The sequence below is a fragment of the Numenius arquata genome, chromosome 16, assembly GCF_964106895.1.
Source record: "Numenius arquata chromosome 16, bNumArq3.hap1.1, whole genome shotgun sequence".
NCBI lineage: Eukaryota > Metazoa > Chordata > Aves > Charadriiformes > Scolopacidae > Numenius > Numenius arquata.
The window spans coordinates 12,956,080-12,974,674 of NC_133591.1; the positions used below are offsets into that span (position 1 = coordinate 12,956,080).

The 18,595-nt window shown below is 55.7% G+C and overlaps 1 protein-coding gene across 2 annotated transcripts in view; it reads right to left on the minus strand.

The window, feature by feature from the left end:
• Positions 1-233: 233 nt before the first annotated feature.
• RBM19 (RNA binding motif protein 19) overlaps positions 234-18,595 on the minus strand; it is a 74,427-nt gene continuing 56,065 nt past the window's right edge. For both annotated transcript variants that reach the window (XM_074159434.1, XM_074159433.1), the window contains 2 exons: positions 11,604-11,716; positions 234-631 (listed from right to left, as the gene is read on the minus strand). In XM_074159434.1, the coding sequence (XP_074015535.1) occupies positions 11,625-11,716 (92 nt within the window). In that variant the 3' untranslated portion in view covers positions 234-631; positions 11,604-11,624. The remainder of the gene's footprint in view (positions 632-11,603; positions 11,717-18,595) is intronic.

Genomic DNA, 18,595 nt, shown 5'->3' on the forward strand with positions numbered 1-18,595 from the left:
CGGTACCCTGGTTGAAAAGCAAAGCCTCTTTCCCTTTGAAAGCCGGGGAAGGGAGAGACGGGAGGCGACTGCCTGAGAGCGGGGACAGAAATGACACAGGCACAAAGCCCAACGCAGCAAACCCCAGGCCTCCCTCCTAAAATATGCTTATCTCCCCATCGGACCAAAATAACTCCCTCGCTGGGGCGAAAATGTGTTAAACAAACAAATCCCAACAAACGTGAGACGTGACTCAGTTTGGAAAACTCTTTAAAATATACGCGTGGGTTTTAATGTACAGAAATGATCGTTTGATTCAGACATTAAGAGCGGGTTCCGCTGGAGTCCCTGGGGTCAAGCAGGGGAAATGTCCGTGTCCCCAGGACTCCGTGCCACCAGGCTGGGCGGTTTCTGAGATGAAAGGGGAACCGCATCCCTGCCCGGATTTAAGAGGAGATCTTTGGGCAGAGAAAGACTATTCCTCCCACTCCAAATTCAAGGTCTGTTTAAAAAACTGGGAATACCGAGACCTGGACGTACGGCTTAAACCAGCCCTCGGGTTCACAGGACAAACGGACTCCGTCGACAACAAGTGTGCTGGCTACCGAGTCCCCCGCCGAGGCTTCTCCCTCTCCGTCCATCAGCAAGAGATCTGAGAAGATGGGAAAAAAAAACCGCATTAATGCCACGTAGCAGCTCCCTGCCAGCAAGGGGGACTCGAGGATGCTGCTGCTGGGCTGGGTAAGGGGCCATGAAGTACCCGGCTCCATCCCAGGCACGGCTGGTTCCTCCCACGGGATGAAGAGCCCTGGGAGGGACGAGATGCCGGGGCGATTCCCATGAATACGGATACACGCAGGCAGGAGGGAGGTAAGAAATGGGATGGGGGGATGAAACGGAGAAAAGGAAGGCGAGGAAGAGGAGAAGAAAGGGAAGGAGAAGGGGCGGCGGGGGGAGAGGGACGGAGCACGCGCGCGTGCCCATCTGGGCGATGCATCACATTGAAATTGTCCCGCATTAAAAATTCACCAGCCAGTGAATTTTCAAGGGATTTGTAGTAATTAGATGACAAAATGCTGGCAAATCTCAGGCTTGCCAAAGATGTTACTCAGGGGTCAAAGACTCGACACTTTTGGCTGGGTAATTTGTAAGTGTCAATCACACTCAGCCATCAGAGAGAAAGGAGAGATCTAACGGCTGAATCCTAACGAAGTCCGAGGCTCCTGCCTGCCGTCGCCCCCGCCGCCCCCCTCACTGCCGGGCGCACGGGGCTCCAGGCTCAGCAGCTGAAACACGGAGTAGGGTGTTGTGGGTTTGGGTTGTTTTGTTTTTTTTTCAAATTAAAAATAAAACATAAAAAACTTCCCATTTTTCTTTTTTCAGCCCCAATTTCAGGAAGGAGGAGCACCCGCTCTGCTTTGAAACTGCCTGGGGGGGGATGTGCCTGTCCAGCTTATCCTGCCCGGGGCAGGGGGTAGGATGCTGAGCCGTGCCCCCTTCCCGGGGCGAGCCCTCCACAGCCCTGCATCACTTCTTCTGACACGTCCTTAAAATTGCTCCTGGGACAGTCTGCCCTCCTGTTTCCCGGGGTTTTCTCAGCCCAGGCTGACACACGGGGCTGGGTTTGGCTGAGAAGGAAATTAAACCAGCTCCTGCCCACGATCTGCCTGTCTCTTCTGCCCCCCCCGCGGTGTTACGGAACCTTTGGAGCCACCAGCACCGCCCCACGCGTTGTCTCTGCCCGCCCTGGCTCTGTTGGCATAACCTGGGTTTATTTAGACCCCGGTGGGATGCTCCCAGCCCCGGGTGGTGACGGGGACAGCCGAGGGGGTGGCCGTGCCAGCGGAGGGGCTGGAAGGGGGTCCCGCACACCCTCCCAGAGCCTGGGGGAGAAAAGAAATTAAAATGCTTTTCCTGGAGCAGGGTGGACCCTGCAAAAGCCGGGTACGGCCCCACGGGGATGGCTGCCCGGAGACGTGGTGTATGGCCGGCGCAGAGATCTCTCCTGGCGCTTTGGGGGAAGCTTTATTTCACATTTTGCGGTCCGATTTCTAGGCTGGTGAAGCAGAAAACCTTCGGCCCGGCCGGAGGGCAGCAGCCCAGCACTTCCCCGGCCCCACCAGCATCCCCAGGACGGCGGCTGCGAACGCGGGCTACACTTAACTCCAAAACGATTTTTAGGTCACCAAGCGCAGGAGAGGCAGGAGCACGATTTCCTCTCCATCTCTCGTGGCTTATAAAGCTGTCCTCATTACACCTGCTAAATCCCACCTCCGGTTTTGGGCCGTGAGGGACAGTTTATGCTGTAGGGAAGGGACGGAGGGACACGGCGGGGGGGAGGCTCTGGCCAACCAGCTCTGCGGTGCCGCTGGGGCATCGAGAGCATCCATCATACCCCAGGGCAAAACATTCCGCACACCCCAAAACCACTTCCCAGTGCGCTTAAATAACTCGAGCAACCGGTAAAAAACTCGAAACCTAAAGGTTTGTTTGCTCCGTGCTAACCTGGGAGCTAAATTTTGCGAGCGTCCTCAATCCGGCGGCGCAGGGAGGGGAGAGGTGGGGAAGGGGAGCGGAAGGGGCAGGAGGAAAATCGCCTTTGGCCAGAGCTGCTGCAGTTTATTCCGAATCCATTGCGATTCCTTGCTGTAGGACAGCGGGGCTGTAATATCTGGTAACTCAGCCAAGCGGCAGCGTGGTGCTCTCCAGCCATTGGGCTGCCCTATATAAAGGAGCTATGGGGACTGTAAAAGTGGCTGTAGGTTTCTCCTCAATTTAAAAAGTCATTTAGCAGCTGCAAAACACCGCCTGGCAACAGCCGGCCCTCGGAGGGGCATCCTTCCTTCAGCTACTCATCAGCTGCACGTTCGGCTTCTATCCTGCCTATTTAAATAGCTCAAATCACAGACCGGGATCTGCAGAGGTGCTTTTCCATTCCTTTTTTTTTTTTCTTTATCTTAACTCTAACATCATCTTAAGATGCTGCTAGAGGAATGTTTGTTGGGAAGCGGCAGCAGATCTGTGGTAGGGAAGGACTCTGTGACCTCCTGAGCGCCCAATACGCTCGGGGAGCCCTTTCCCACAAGCAGGGGGGTGTCCGTGGGGCAGCCCCCTCCTCCTCACCAGAGCCCGAAGACCGATAGCCCACCTCACCGTGCCTGAAGGCAGCTCCTGCCGCTGCCTCGCTCCCTCTCGCAGGAGAAAATTAACCAGCAGAGAAAGCAAAACCTGAATTTTAGTTGAGTGAACACAAAGAAAAGCTTCCCCCCCCCAGCCCCGATCACCTCTCCTGACCTATGTCCTGACCTACGCCACAGACCTCCCTTTTCCCTTCCTGCTCCTTGACAGGTAGCACCGTGCACAATCGCTGTCCCAGCAGCTTTGCTAAGCCTTGGGCTGGGGACATCACGCGTGGGGACATGGTGACACTGGCTCTGTACCCCCCGGTCCACGTGGGCAGCGGGGCAGGAGCGCTGGCAGGAGGCACGGACCCAGGATGTTAACAGCCATCAGCCCAGCACGGTCCTGGGGCTGGAAGAGAGAGCTGAGCCTAATTACACAGCACTAATTACAGACTGTGGAATGTAGGGATCCGTGCTCCTGCAGGTCCTGGCTGCCACCAGGATGCCGACCCTTCCCCAGGGTCCTCCCCCATCGCCGCTCTCCGGTTTCCCTGCTCTCGGGCTGGCACCGCTGCCCGTGTTTCACCGATTCAGGTCACACCATGCACACACCCGCCTCAGCCCACGGCTGTTGATATTCTCCCTGCCTCTCCTCCCAGCTCCGGTTTGGGGTGAAAGCCTCCCTTATTAGCCAATTTGGATACCCATTTACTGTGAATTACTGAGCCTGATTATTATTCATGAATGGCTAAGTCTGGAATCTCAAGCCCTGCCATGCGATTTCTCTCCCCCTCCAATGCATATATTTAGGGAAAACAGGAGGCAGCGTGTCTTAGTCACACGCAGCCGCGTTCCGGGGAAGGGAAAGCTGCCTCTTTGCTCTCCTGTTTGATTTCCTGGCCAGGAAAGTGGTGGTGGAGGCTGGAAGGTGGTGGTGGAAGGAGGGAGGTGGTGGTGGAAGCTGGAAGGTGGTGGTTGAAGGAGGAAGGTGGTGGTTGAAGGAGGAAGGTGGTGGCTGAAGGAGGAAGGTGGTGGTGGAAGGATGAAGGTGGTGGTGGAAGCTGGAAGGTGGTGGTTGAAGGAGGAAGGTGGTGGTTGAAGGAGGAAGGTGGTGGTGGAAGGATGAAGGTGGTGGTGGAAGCTGGAAGGTGGTGGTTGAAGGAGGAAGGTGGTGGTTGAAGGAGGAAGGTGGTGGTTGAAGGAGGAAGGTGGTGGTGGAAGGATGAAGGTGGTGGTGGAAGCTGGAAGGTGGTGGTTGAAGGAGGAAGGTGGTGGTTGAAGGAGGAAGGTGGTGGTGGAAGGATGAAGGTGGTGGTGGAAGCTGGAAGGTGGTGGTGGGACGATAAAGGTGGTGGTGGAAGGTGGTGGTGGAAGCTGGAAGGTGGTGGTGGGACGATAAAGGTGGTGGTGGAAGGTGGTGGTGGAAGGAGGAAGATGGTGGTGGAAGGAGGGAGGTGGTGGTGGAAGGAGGGACGTGGTGGTGGAAGCTGGAAGGTGGTGATGGAAGGAGGGAGGTGGTGGTGGAAACTGGAAGGTGGTGGTGGAAGGATAAAGGTGGTGGTGGAAGGAGGGAGGTGGTGGTGGTGAAAGGAGGAAGGTGGTGGTGGAAGCTAGAAGGTGGCGGTGCCAAGCACTGGTCATGGTGCAACCCAGGGTAAGGTCCAGACACGCCATAATACTAAGAAGAAGCTCATGCTCCCCAAATCCCGAGCATCCTCCTGCCAGCATCCAACCCCACGGGTGGCTGCAGCCTACGGCGATGCCAATTTGGTGCCGTCCCTTTCCACGATGGGGTCCAGCGACCGGGAGTCACCTTGGCCGGGGCTGAGCCCAGCTGATTCGTGGCAACTGGTTACCCAGTGGCAACTGGTCTGATCCCGTAGGCACAGTCAGGATATTTTAATGGGGGCTGCAGGGGAGGTGAAGGAGGTTTCCGTGTGAGGTGGGGAACCGATGGGGCAGCAGCAGCGGCATCTCTTGGCTAATCCTCTGGCAGGGGAGAAGCAAACGGGGTCTGAATTTGCAAAAGGCCGGTGGAAGGAGGAAAGGAGACAATTAGGAACCGGTTAAAAGAGGAGTTTGCAGCACACCTGCACGCCCGGCAGGGAGCTGGGATGCTCCCCGCAGGGATGCAGGAACGGGCTCGGCACACAGCTGTGCAGGTCTACACCTCGCAAATGGGGAAACTGAGGCAGCGAGGGAAGGTCTCGGTGGGAGAACATGGCTCCACCAGCATCACACCTGCCTTCACGCTGCTTCTCCCATCTCAGGGGAGCAACAACCAAAGCACTGGGTGTTTTTTCAAGCCCAAACCCTTCCTGCTTGTTTCCTTGCTCAGGAAGATGACCTCGAGCAGGCAGGGACACGGCACCTACTGCTGCTGCGAGCAGCCAAGCGAAGCCGGTGGAGCTGCCGGGGAGAAGGGGACGGCTGCCAACGCCGAGAGGCAGAAAGAAAGGCTCGAGATCCCCGAGCTCCTGCCTGGAGCCGGCAGCTGGGCTTGGAAAACAGCAAATGTGACACAGGGGGACGCGAGCGCTTCCCGCAGCCCCGGCGAAAGGCCAGGGAATGGCATCCACGGTGCTCGGTGGGAAGAGCCAGGACTGCTCGGCCCCACGGCGCTTCCCAGGGCCCCGCTCCCCGGGAGGAAGACTTTGCAAAGGCAAGAAGGGACTAAAAGAGCTGAAATTCGGGATCCAAAGCCGTAGGCGGGACCAGTGATGAAAAGAACCCCCCCTGCAGCTGAGCAGAGGGACGGGGACACGTTGTAAGCAGCAGCAATTCAAGGCTGGGAAAACAAGAGCAGGATGTGACCTGCCTGTGCCAAATCCCCTGGCCCTCCCGCGGGACAGTGAGACAAACACCACAGATCATGGTCAAGATTGAGGAAGGCGACCACCTCCCACCATCACCTGTCTGCCTCTAAACGGCCACAACCTCCCACGTACCCCCCAGAAGAAACATCTCTGCTTCAAGTGGAAGATCCCCTACACGGGAAAGGGTAAAAGCTCAGTATGTGCCCCTGGCACCCCAGAAAGCCAACCGCACCCTGGGCTGCATCAAAAGAAGCATGGCCAGAAGGGCGAAAGGGGGGATTCTACCCCTCTGCTCCACTCTGGGAGACTCCATCTGGAGTGCTGTGTCCAGCTCTGGGGTCCTCAGCACAGGAAGGACATAGACCTGTTGGAGTGGTTCCAGAGGACACCATGGAGATGCTGAGAGGGCTGGAACCCCTCTGCTGTGAGGACAGGCTGGGAGAGTTGGGGGGTTCAGCCTGGAGAAGAGAAGGTTCCGGGGAGACCTCAGAGGCCCTACCAGTCCCTAAAGGGGCTCCAGGAAAGCTGGGGAGGGACTCTTGATCAGGGATGGGGTCCGTAGGACAAGGGGGAAAGGTTTTAAACTGAAAGAGGGGAGATTGAGATTAGGTATCAGGAAGAACTTTGCTGTGAGGGTGGTGAGACCCTGGCCCAGGTTGCCCAGAGAAGCTGTGGCTGCCCCATCCCTGGAGGGGTTCAAGGCCAGGTTGGAGGGGGCTTAGAGCAACCTGGTCTGGTGGGAGGTGTCCCTGCCCAGGGCATGGGGTGGGACTGCATGGTCTTTAAGGTCCCTTCCAACCCAAACCATTCTGTGATTCTATGATAAGAGTTTTCTGAAGGCGATGAGTCATTTTGAGCCACCAAAGAGGACACAGGCACAGCTCCGAGAGCGGTGGGAAGCGTCGCTCAGCGGAGACACCCAGCCCTGGACGCAGAGGGACTCGCAGCACCCAGCAAAACCAGGGCCTGCGGGATATTCTCTCCGCGCTGACTTGCTTGCTGTCCCCTTAAGTAGATCACAGCCCACACAGGCCTCTGGCAACAGGCAGCAATAAAGTAAAGCTAGTTTTACATTAAAACCCGTTAACCCTCTAATTCAGTAAAAAGGCTGCATTTGAATAATATCCTAATCCAATTCCCGAGCCGGCCCCAGGGAGGGGGATACGGCGGGTGGCTGGGGACCAGACGCAGCCGTCACCGCTCCTGCTGAGCTCGCCAGGATCTCACCCAGGAAGAAGCCATCACCACCTGGCAAAAGCCCACCCGTTGGGGCAGTGGGCTTCAACCCGGGGTCTACAGACCCCAAGGGGGCTCTGCACCATATCCCAGGGCTTGCAGAAGGCAGGACTGAGCAAAATCCACCAGTTTCAGTTTTCTGATGGCGTGAACATGTGCCTTGCACAAGCCCAGAGAGAATTCCCAAAGCTCCCAGAAGGGTTGTGATCTCCAGAGTGACGGGTGATGATCCAGCCGGGGGCAGAGGCTTGGAGGGGGCTGCCTGTCCCCTCTGCCACCATCGCAGCCCGGATACAACGCACCCACCCCAAGAAGGACACCCGCAGCAGACGAGCATCCTACCCTATAAGCACCCAGATCTCCACGAGGAGCACAGAGGGGCGACCAGCCCACGGTGACACCAACCCGGTGGTGCCAAAACCCAGCGAAACGAGAGGGGCCAGGGCTTCAGCTCGTCACAGCCCAATTACGACAATTAGCGCGCAATCAATTGTTATAGATACCACTTTTCTGAATAATAGTTAGCTCTAAAAGAAACTACGATCATGTATTGCGAGGGTGTTCAGCTGCAGAAGCTCCGCCGGGGTTAAGGGCTGGGGGGAGCCCATTCCCCAGGTTTAACTGCGTGGGCAGTTGAGAGAGTTTGCATTATTTTATCATTAGGATTGTTTCAGATCTGGGGGAAAAAAATAATAATAGAAAGAAAAAGGCAGTGGGGAGTGATGAATTTCCTGCGGATCTACTTAGGCATTCATTTTAATTCCGGGTAATTAGCAGGTATACGCTCGTTTTCAGAAAATTCCCGTTAAGCCCTCTAATTTTAGGGATGCAATGTGTGGGACTCTCAATACGTAACAAAGGAGTCGAGCCTTTGCTCGCGGAGCAGGAATTAACTCAAACTGTTCTCCAGAGCTGTGATCAGCACTTTCATAATTAATGTACGGGCATATATACATATATATATATATCTCTGTATACACATACACAGCTTCCCCCACCCCCCCCCGCACACATCAAACAGATTTCCTTGATACCAAATTGCCTGAAAAATTAACCAATGTCAAACTGCTCAACAAGATAAGTATCATTAAGGGAAAAAGAAAATCTTCATTATGTTTGAAGGTACAGGGAAAAAAAAACCCAACCCTCGTGAATGTTTTCCAGCCTGTTTCCAGACCGGGAAATAACATGTTTTAAAACATATCAAAGGGTTAAATTAATTTTCATTAAAATTTAAATTTGAGAAAGCTCCCTCTCTTCTTTCCTCCCTCCTCCCCCTTTGAACGTTTGACTGGCAACCATTTCATATTTCAATCTCGGCAGAACAAATTGAATTAGATGTTGAAACCAAACTCTGCTCTGTTCTCTAAAGCCTACATGCTCTGCTTGCGCTAATCCTTTTCGTCGCCGCTGCAGACCTCAGAGACACTCAGCAAGAAACCTGCCCCGCCACAAAAGACAATGAAGGGAAAGAGGAAAAAAAAATAAAAAATATATATATTAAAAAAAAAAAACAACAGGAAAAAAAAAAACCCAGGAAAATCCAACCCCAACCTGCAATGCTGCAAAGCTGTGCTGGAATCGTGATACACGGGTCTGCAAGGGACCCTGCCCGGCTCCTCTGTCCCCTCTGCTGGCTGTTGGCCGGTCGGTCCGGCACCCCCGGGATGCTAAAACCCCCGTTTCCCCGCGGTGACCCCCCCATCAGCACAAAGCCACCCCAGGACCACCGCTGGTCCCACCGCTGCTGCCCCCTGTGCTGGTGTAGATGGCCAAGGCAGCGGGGAGCCACGGAGGGCGCAGGGATGGGAACGGCACTCATCAACGCTAAGCAAAAAAGGGAAAAAAACCAACTTGTCACCCTTTTGGGTGACACAGTGACACCCCCTTTGACACCCGTGCCTCAGTTTACCCACCCGTTTACCGAGCATGAACAACTTCTGTAGGGCAGGGCGATGCGCTGGAGCTGCCGAAAGGGATGAGCATTTCATACCCTGGCCCAGCAGAGGTCCCAAGGGGACACCCCTGAACTCTGGGGGTCTCTCTCCTGAGCACCCCACAGCAACAAAGCCCAGTGCTTGGGGCTGGGAAGGTGCTTGGAGGCAGTGGAAGGGCTTTTGAGCTGCAGCATGGTTTTGGTGACCAGCACAGGGTGTTACAGCTCTGGGCACTGAGCTCAGCCTCCTCCCAGGGTCCGCACAAAGAGCTGGGGAGCTGCTGGTGTCAAGTCCGGGGCCCCACAGGAGGACCAGTTTCAGGGAGGGGGTTTGCAGAGGAGCTGGGACAGGATGCATCCAAAAATGCCAGGCTTGCCTAGGCTCTGAGCAATGCTGTCTGTCCTACCGTTCCTGCGCTGCTCCATCCCTCCCCAGTGCCATCCCTCCCCAGCTCTATCCTTCCTCACCTCTATCCCTCCTCACCTTCGTCTCTCCCCACCTCCATCCCTCCCCACCTCCATCCCATCTCACCTCCATCCCTCCCCACCTCCATCCCATCTCACCTCCATCCCTCCCCAGCTCCATCCCTCCTCACCTTCGTCTCTCCGCACCTCCATCCCTCCCCACCTCCATCCCTCCTCACCTTCGTCTCTCCCCACCTCTATCCCTCCCCACCTCCATCCCTTCCCACCTCCATCCCTCCTCACCTCCATCCCTCCCACCTCCATCCCTCCTACCTCCATCCCTCCTCACCTCCACCCCTCCCACCTCCATCCCTCCTACCTCCATCCCTCCTCACCTCCATCCCTCCCAGCTGTTTGAGAAGGTGTTAACAGCACGTCCACCTCGAGGCATCCTTAAATCAGAGCCGTTCCAAGGGAACAAATGTTATCTCGAGGCCCCGGCACTTACTGCAGAGGCACCGCATGAAGCAGGCAGTTATTTAACCCAACTCGGATTATTCCTGCCGTCATGGAAGTACCTTCCCTTTCATCAGGAGGGCCCCGGCGCTGCGCTTGTGCCCGGTGCTTGCAGCAGCCAGGGAAGGCAGAGGTATTAGCAGGGTTATTGGTCGGCTTCAGGCCCAGATCTGCTCGCTATTCAGGCAGCCAGCGGTGTTGTGGGTTGAACAAAAGTCCGGTAATAAGTAAGGTTATGAGCATCCCACTGCTCGGTGTATTGGGTACCGCCTCGCAGCGACAGGGAGATATTGCTGAGAGGAAAACAGCCTCTCCGGCCGTAATGTGCATCGCGCACACAAACACACGGCAGCGAGAGCGGGGTGGCTTCCTGGTGCCGGTACACGGAGGAGAGCCCCGGCTTCTCTCGGTGCTGGTACATGGAGCACAGCCCTGGCATCTCCTGGTACCAGTACATGGAGGAGAGCCTCAACTTCTCCCAGTGCCGGTACACAGAGGGCAGCCCTGGCATCTCCCAGTGCCCATATACGGAGGGCAGCCCCAGCTTCTCCCAGTGCCTGTACACAGAGGGCAGCCCCAGCTTCTCCCTGGCATGCTCGGCTCAACACCACTTTGGACATATACAGTGCTCAGCCCCAGCAGCACCCCAAAAACCAGGGGCCACTTTGATGAGATTGAAGAGCCGGCACCATTTCTGCCACTGTAAAAACGAGAGCCAGAACATGTCAAAATCATTCCCAGAAGTTTTTATAACACTTCTCCAGATGCTGTGGCTGGAGAATAGGTTTCCTACCGGCAACCTGAGGTTTTCACCGTGGCCACAAACCCACGCAAAGGAGACCCACGAGCCTCTCTCACCTCTCTTCAACCCACACAGGGGGTTGCAAAGTGGCCTCAAAAGGAGGTGGGGGCTGGCTGAACTACATGGTGTTTGACCGCAGGGAGCTATTTATCCCTGCCTCCCTCCCACCAACCTCTGCTCCAGCCTCGAGAGATGCTACTCCAAGAAGACACATGCCAAGGAGGAGTGATGCCAGCCAGAACTCGAGATGGCACCAACCAGACCTTGGGGTGGCTGGTGGCCTGGGAAAGAGCGAAGCTGGGGAGACTGGGGGTGCTAGCAGGGAAAAGGCCTTTGCCAAGCTCTGTTTTGTGGTGGCAGCTGCAGGTTGGTCTCCAAACAGGTGCTTTTTTCTTTTATTTTGGCAGCCCATCCGCTCTCCCCCAACCAGACTGAGGGCCGATTCGCGACTTGAGAGCAATTTCTGCTGCGACAGCAATTCTGCTGGCTTCTCTTTGCAGGAAAGCAAACATGCTGGGGAGCACACGGAAACACACGCAGTGCGTGGACTCGCTTCAACACGGAGCCTAAACCCAGCTCAGATCTGGGTTGTACCCCCCGAGACCCCAGCTAAGAGCTTGCGGGGTGACAGGGAGGAGAGTCAGAGGGTGGGACCCCAGCTCGGGGGCTGCTGAGCCTTTGCAAGGCCACCTTCTCCTCCTCCTGGCACTGCCGACCCTGTGGTAGCCCAAGGCATGTTGACTTTCAGGGCCAGCCGTGCCCTGCCACGGCCCCACTGCCCTGGTACCCACCTCGCCAATGCCAGGAAGCTGCTAGATGGTCTCGTCTTGGTTGCTCTCCTCCTCTTCCAGGTGCTCCAGGATTTCATTCAAAACCTCTGATTGTTTTCTCTTCTTTGGGGAGTCTGTCCAGGTCCAGGTGGTAGCAAAGGAGATATGGGAAGAGAAGGAAAGGAAAGATTACAACCCAGGCCCACGCATGACCACCCCTGGATCTTCTCCTGCTACCTCCAGACCACCTCAACCCGTCCCGGGTAAAGCCTCCCAACTATCACTTACTTCTCACCAGCCAGGCCCCAGCAGGGCATCATGGCTGGAGGTGGGACTCCATACCTACCACCCACACTTTAGTTCACAGGCTCTGCTGGAAGGAACCAGCCCCAGCACCCAAACATGCTCATTGGTGATGCCAGCCCTTCCCACCGACCCCAATTCACCCATCCCCTGTCCAAGAGAGGTTGCAAGACCAATCTAGACACCAGCCGTGGCTCAAGAAGGCTCTTGGCAGGATATAGACCCACCAACGTCCTTGCTGGATCATTGCCTGGCCCCACAGCCCAGCCTCGGCTGGCAATGGGTGAAGGCAAGAGGCTAGGCATGAGTGTCCCTGCTTTGTTTCTCCTGCCCCACACCGACAGCACTGTCCTGTGACCCCCCACTGGGCATTGTCACACTCCAAAACTGCCGTGGGGTGCAGCACCATGCACACATCCCTCCCCATAGATGAAGGAGGTTGAGAAACCCACCCCCCCCGGGGGGCTGCCAGCACCCGAGCGAGCATCCCAACTCCGCATCGGTGCTGGGGGGTGACAAAGCCATTTGGTCCCTTGTGCTGAGGCCAATGTCTCCGCCGGGCAAGAAGTGGCCTCTCGGCAGGAGCCGCGGTGCAGCCCCCTCTCCCCCCGCTCGCTCCCCAGCCAGCGGCTCTCGCTTGCGAGCAGCACATGGAGAACAGCTGTTTAAATCCTGCTTTCAGACATCAAAAGCCTCGCTGGGTTTCTCAAACAAACAAACATACCATAGGACTAAAGAAAAGGTGTAAAATAAATAAATGGAACAAGCTGTGCATTTTCTTTTAGTATTACAGCTGCTGCGGGAGATAAACAACAAGTAAATGTCACAAAACATCAATACAGAAGAAATTAACCTGACAAAAGCTCACTTCCCCCCCCCTCCGCCTTCCCCCCCCCCTCAGCTCCCAACAATTTTGCATTTCTGGAGTTCCCATCTAATGATTTTATTTTTCAATTAATTCCTTGACAGAGCGCCAGAACCCGCCTCCCTCCCCGCCGGGGGCTGCGGGGACGGGCAGGGGGATGGGGGGTGCCGGCAGCCCCCGCTCCCCTCTCGGTACCCACCCTGCCAAGCTCAGGGGAGTCGAGGGGGGCCTTGAGGTGCCACCCCAGGACCCTCCAGCGGCTTGTCCCAGTTCAAACATCCACAGGCACAAGGGACAACCCATCCTGCTAGGAAGGTGCCAGCTTGGAGGTTTTCCATCCCGGCTCCCGCTCCCCCGGCCGGCATCGCACTTGGGGCTGGGAAACGGCATCAAACGTGGTCTCAGCACCCAAATCCATCCCAGGGCAAGTTTGTCCCCCACCTGCCACCCCTTCCCCACCAGACCCTGATGTGAGAGAGCCCACGCGGAGGCGACGACGGGGGTTGCAGGATGCTGGATGTGGGATGCAGGATGTGGGATGCTGGATGTGGGATGTTGGGTGCTAAGGGAGCATCCCTAAGTAGTGTGGTGCCCCCATGGGGCAGGGGGGGCTGGCGGGGCAAACAGCCCCCACCGTAGGCTCCAGATTCACCAGCTCAGCCACAGCACCCGTCGGGAAGCACCGCGAGCATCCCCCCATCCACCTAACAAGGAGGAAAAGGGGGGAAACACACACACGCAGACACACACCCCAGGAGGGTGGGGAAGGGAATTGGTTCGACTTCCGTTCTGCCGCTCCAAGCTGGTTAAGGTTTGCCCGCTAACGATCCCATTTGCTTCCTTTAAACAATAGCCAAAGCCGGCGGGGGTGGGCCGAGAGGGGGATTACCACGGGATTAGAACGTGGCAGGGTTGCGGATGCCACGCTAATCCTGCAGGGTTTTACTCTCCGGCTACGGCATGTGTTTGCATTAGTTACAGATGCTCTCTAAAAAAAAAAAAAAAAAAGAAAAAAATCATAAAAAAAAAAAAAAGAAAAAGAAAGGAGAAAAAAGGGAGCCCAAAAGGGCTGAGAGGTGAGGGCAAGTGTGGCGGGGCTGTAACGCAGACGAGAGATAAAAGGAGCAGCTTTGGGGTCTCTGGCCAACGGAGGAGCAACCTGGGAAAGGTGATGGGGAAGACCCTTCCCATGCCACCGGGGAGGGCACCAGGATCAGGTCGGGAGTGGAGCACACCTTCCCCTGCACACCCTCTGCTTCCAGCAAACAACAGTAAATAACCAGTGGGGCTCTGCTGCTTTCCACCCCCCCCCCGCCACAGCCCCCTGCTGAGACCGGGTGGGGGGTCTCACCAGAAACGCTCTCACAACCAGAATACAAGCCAGACCCCCTCCCCACGCACCTCTTTCCTATTTACCACCCCCCCCACCACCATCCGCATCCCCTCTTTCCACCCCATCCTTCCTATTAAAAAAAAACCAAACCAACAACCCGCAAGTCATTCCTTCCCCTTCCCGCCTCTCGCGCAAAAATTCCCCATCTGTCAATTTAATTCTTTGATCGATGGGAAAGAGCAGAAAAAAGCGGCCCGGCACAGCTGGCTTCCCAAGTTAGCCCTGGCAGGATACCGTCAGCCCCGCTGGTGACGGCTGAGTGCAATGTTTGCGAAGTGCAGAGAACACAAGTCAATAGTAATTTAGCTGGATTGGGAGCAAGTACCTTCCCCGCACGGACTGCAGGCTCCCAGGAGAGAGGGAGGGCACACACGGAGGGCTGGCCAGGATGGAGCCACGCTGGCAACCGTCGGCCCACGCCGGGCAAGCGAGGGAAGAAAAGGGGGGTCGAGCTGCTCACAGACCTTTGGGGAGGTGCAGGGATGTGATGGTGGGGATGGGGGAGACGTGCAGCTCTGCACTGGGGGGTCTGGATGCCACCCCCAGAGCATCCTCTCCTGTGCAGGGCACGGATCCAGGTCCACCCCTCGCCCCAGGGCTGGGAAATTCAGCTGCAAGGCATTGGGATCCCTTCGTGGCTGTTTCAGCAGAGCCAAAATATTCTCCCTGCTGGTTTCAAAGATGTCAGTGATCCTTGTTTTCCAAAGGGAGGATCTCCCTTCCCCAAATGAGGGCCAAGATGCTGCTGGTGGCAGGGTTCGTGCATCCCTCGCCGCCCTGGTGTAGCGTTTGCCATGACCTTTCTCCACGTTACTGTTTATTGTTTTATCTCCATCATCATTGATTGGACTCAATGATCTGAAAGGTCTCTTCCAACCAGACAATTCTACAATTATGGGCTGGATTAGAGACCCCAAGGCCAACTGTTGGCCAATCTTTCTGTGGCTTCTCCTTACCATGTTACAGGAGGGGAGTCTCTTTATCCACAGCAGTATCAAATCCTCCCCTGTAGCTGGCCAAGCTCTGGGGCTCTCCAGCCACCTTGCAGGTCCCACGGATTAATAATCCACAGTGGAGTGCAATTAAAACTCAAAGAAAGTGATTTGTGCTTTTTTTCCTAATGTAAGACCCTCAGGATGGAGAGAAGACACGCTCAGGAATGAGCCAAAAGATTTAAACCTCTTACAGGAGGAAAGCAAGCGCAGGGTGCAGTGCTGGAGTCCCAGCTGTCAGGGCTGGGCTGTGGCTTCCCTCCTGACAGCACTTCTGAAACCATCTCTGGCAGCCGGTGACCATTTCTGGGGTCCTCACTTTCTCCTGGAACATTGCAAAGACTCCGAACGAGCCATAAAGGATGACCTGAAAACTACACGAAATGGGAAGAAAGCCGATTCCATTTTATTCCACCTATTAGACCTATTGAAAAGATGGCTCAGAAGTGGCTTGATTGCCATGACAAAACGCCTGCACGGAAAAAAGATTTAGGAGGCCAGACCTCTCTTTAACCTAACAAATAACAGCAGAGTGAGACCCGGGAACTGGAAGCCAAATCTCTATAAATGGTGTCTAGAAATAAAGTGCATAATTGTAGCAGAGAGAAGTCAGAGGCAGGATGTGTCTCTTGCAGCCCAGGTTTAGACTTTACAAAGTATTTCTTTGCTAAGACAAAACTGATGGGGCTGACACTGGAGCTGCTGGGTGAGGGGATTTGGCCGCTGCTACCCAAGACACCAGCCTGAAAGATCAAGGTAGGTCTATCAAAGCTGGAGATGCAGAAATGGGCTGTGATGGCAGCGAGACGGAGCAGGATGAACTCATCGCTCAAGTCAAACTCGCCATAAGACCCAGGGGAGTGCAGGTCACCGAGTTGTCCCACTGGACCTGGGTGATAGCAACCTCCCCCAAGGCCTCAGGGCAACCTTCTCACCCTCTGTTAGCACTCTGCAGCCTTTCCTCCACACAGATCCACCACGGGCCAACTGCAGAAACATCGTACATCACTGTTGTGGCCACAGCAAACCAAAAACTGCATAGAAAAGAGAAAACGGAAGAAGGAAAAGAAGGAGCTTTTGAAAATACTTAAATTCCAATTGCACAAAACTTGGGAGAAACGAGTCTGAAAGCACCATGAGATGGGCAGTCCTTTGTCCTGCTTTAACTCTTCCACCTCTTCTGGTATGTGCGAAGTCCTCGCCATGCTCCCCGTCTGCTTTTATTTCTGTGGAACAACCAGGAAAAGGGACAGGAGCAGCAGAGGCCACACGTCACCCTGTACTGATGGCACAGCAACGCCAACACGGTTTGGTACAAACACGCGACGCCACTGCAGCGAGACCAGCCTCTCCAAACAGCGGGGAGCGGGGGGGGGCTTGTGGTGTTGGAGCTCTCCAGGTCCAAAAGGATCACAGAAGACTTTCAGAGAAAGAAAAAAAAAAAAAAAAAAGATTCTCCCACGGGATGGCAATGCTCAACTCCGCAAAGAAATTTAGGGCAGGAAACAAGGAATAAGCTGAGTTGGATGGTGGGATAAGACCCACCTCATCTACCACGCTGTGACTTTTGAAGGCATCTGCCTCCGTGTCCTGCTTCTCAGACACTGCTGGCTGAGGGACCAACGTGAGCACAGCAGCAGAGGCTTTTGGTGGCAAAGAGTAGCTGAAGACACCAGGGACCTTTGTCTTGACTCTGTTTCCTGAGCCTTGAAGACTCAAAATTATCTTTTCTCTCCTGTCTCCAGATCAGTTTGTTCCTACTTGGAGATAAGGAACCAGAGGGGCCTGACGGCTGTAGCCTGCAAAGCTGTGGCAAGACCCTCACAAGTCCTCCACACTGAGGTGGGAGGGGAAAACTCACAGGGACATCCATGAAAAGCACGGGGATGTCCGAGCTGCTCCTGCACCTGGTGGGGAGAGGAAGAAAGTGGGGGGAAATGGGTATTGGTAGGAAAAAGTGGGTTTAGTTTCTGGTTAAGAGAATCCAGCCTGCATCACCAGTGAAATGAGATGTGTGGGCTCAGCCTGGCTGCTTGGGGGAGAACTCAAGGCAAAGCAGCAATGCTGTGTGAGCTCTGTGTCCTCTCCACCCCGGCTCCATGCAGGAAAATCAGCCTCCCCCTACACCAAGGCGGGGGAAGCGCAAAGGAGCATCTCCACGAGGGCTGAAGGCAGAGTGGGAGGTGCAGATTTTCCCTCTTTATCGCTGTCACTATCGCGCTGTGCACACCCACAGCAAAAGGGACAGGGCCTGGCTCCCTCCCCTCCTCGGGGCCACTGGGCATCACTGACAGAAGCCCCGCAGCAAGCCCGCCCCGAAATCAGGAGAGGCCACTTCCCTAAGAAATCAAATACCACCCCTGACGCTTCAGCCACCAAGAGGCTGAGACCTGGTCCCAGGCAGCTCCCAGTCCCGCCAGTGTGCCCCAGACGGGCTTTGTCATGGAGATCCACTCCTGGCAGACCCCGCTCTGCCGCAAGATTAGCCCCCAGCCATTTCACTTGTGCACCAGGCGGGGGTTGAAGTCACTGGATGCTATTTCTCTCCCTTCGAGATGGGCTGGAGCAGCGATGACTGTCGCCTCCCATCACATTTTCGGACCCTAAAGATGGGGAGCAATAACCTTGCTCCTGTTTTGCAGTTTTGGAGTTTCTGGAGCCACCACAGCTCTGAGGCTGCATCACCCCTGGGACGTGAAAACGCTCTTCTGCCACTCTCCCAGAGCCCCCATCTGGGTGAGGAAGACCCTGGAGAAGGGGGATGGAGCAAGAGCAGACAGAAATCGGGAAGCAAGCTGAGGCTGGGGGAAAAAGGGAAGCGACAGAGCTCGCAGGCAGCAGCCAGCATCTGCTGCAAGTCTGCAGCCACCGTAAAGCCAAGACTGCTTTTCCCCCCCTGGACTAAGCAGAGCAGAAAGGGAGAAAGGAATATAAAACGGGGTGCACGAAACATCACACCCACTGCCTCCTTCACCTGGGTGGAGATTTACATTACGGCGATCAAGCACCACGTGTACCCCCTCCAGCGCTGGGTTCTGGGTGGCACATCCATCCCCCAGCAGCCGCATGTCCTCACCCATGGCCCCATCAGCACAGCACAGCTCTACACCCCGGCTATTATACGCACCTTGACACCGCTGGGCTCCTTTTGGTCTCCTTTTTGGCACCATGTTGGAGATCCCAGCCCTTGGATCCTAGCACATCCCACTTTGCTCCACGCTCCTCTGCCCAGTCGTACCCACCCTCAACCCTTCCACCACCAAACTGCAGCTTTTCGGTCACAACAACCCCAGGCAACGCTACAGGCTTGGGGAAGAGTGGCTGGAAAGCTGCCCGCAGAAAAGGACCTGGGGGTGTTGGTGGACAGACGGCTTAACATGAGCCAGCAGTGTGCCCGGGTGGCCAAGAAGGCCAAGGGCATCCTGGCCTGTATCAGGAATAGCGTGGCCAGCAGGACCAG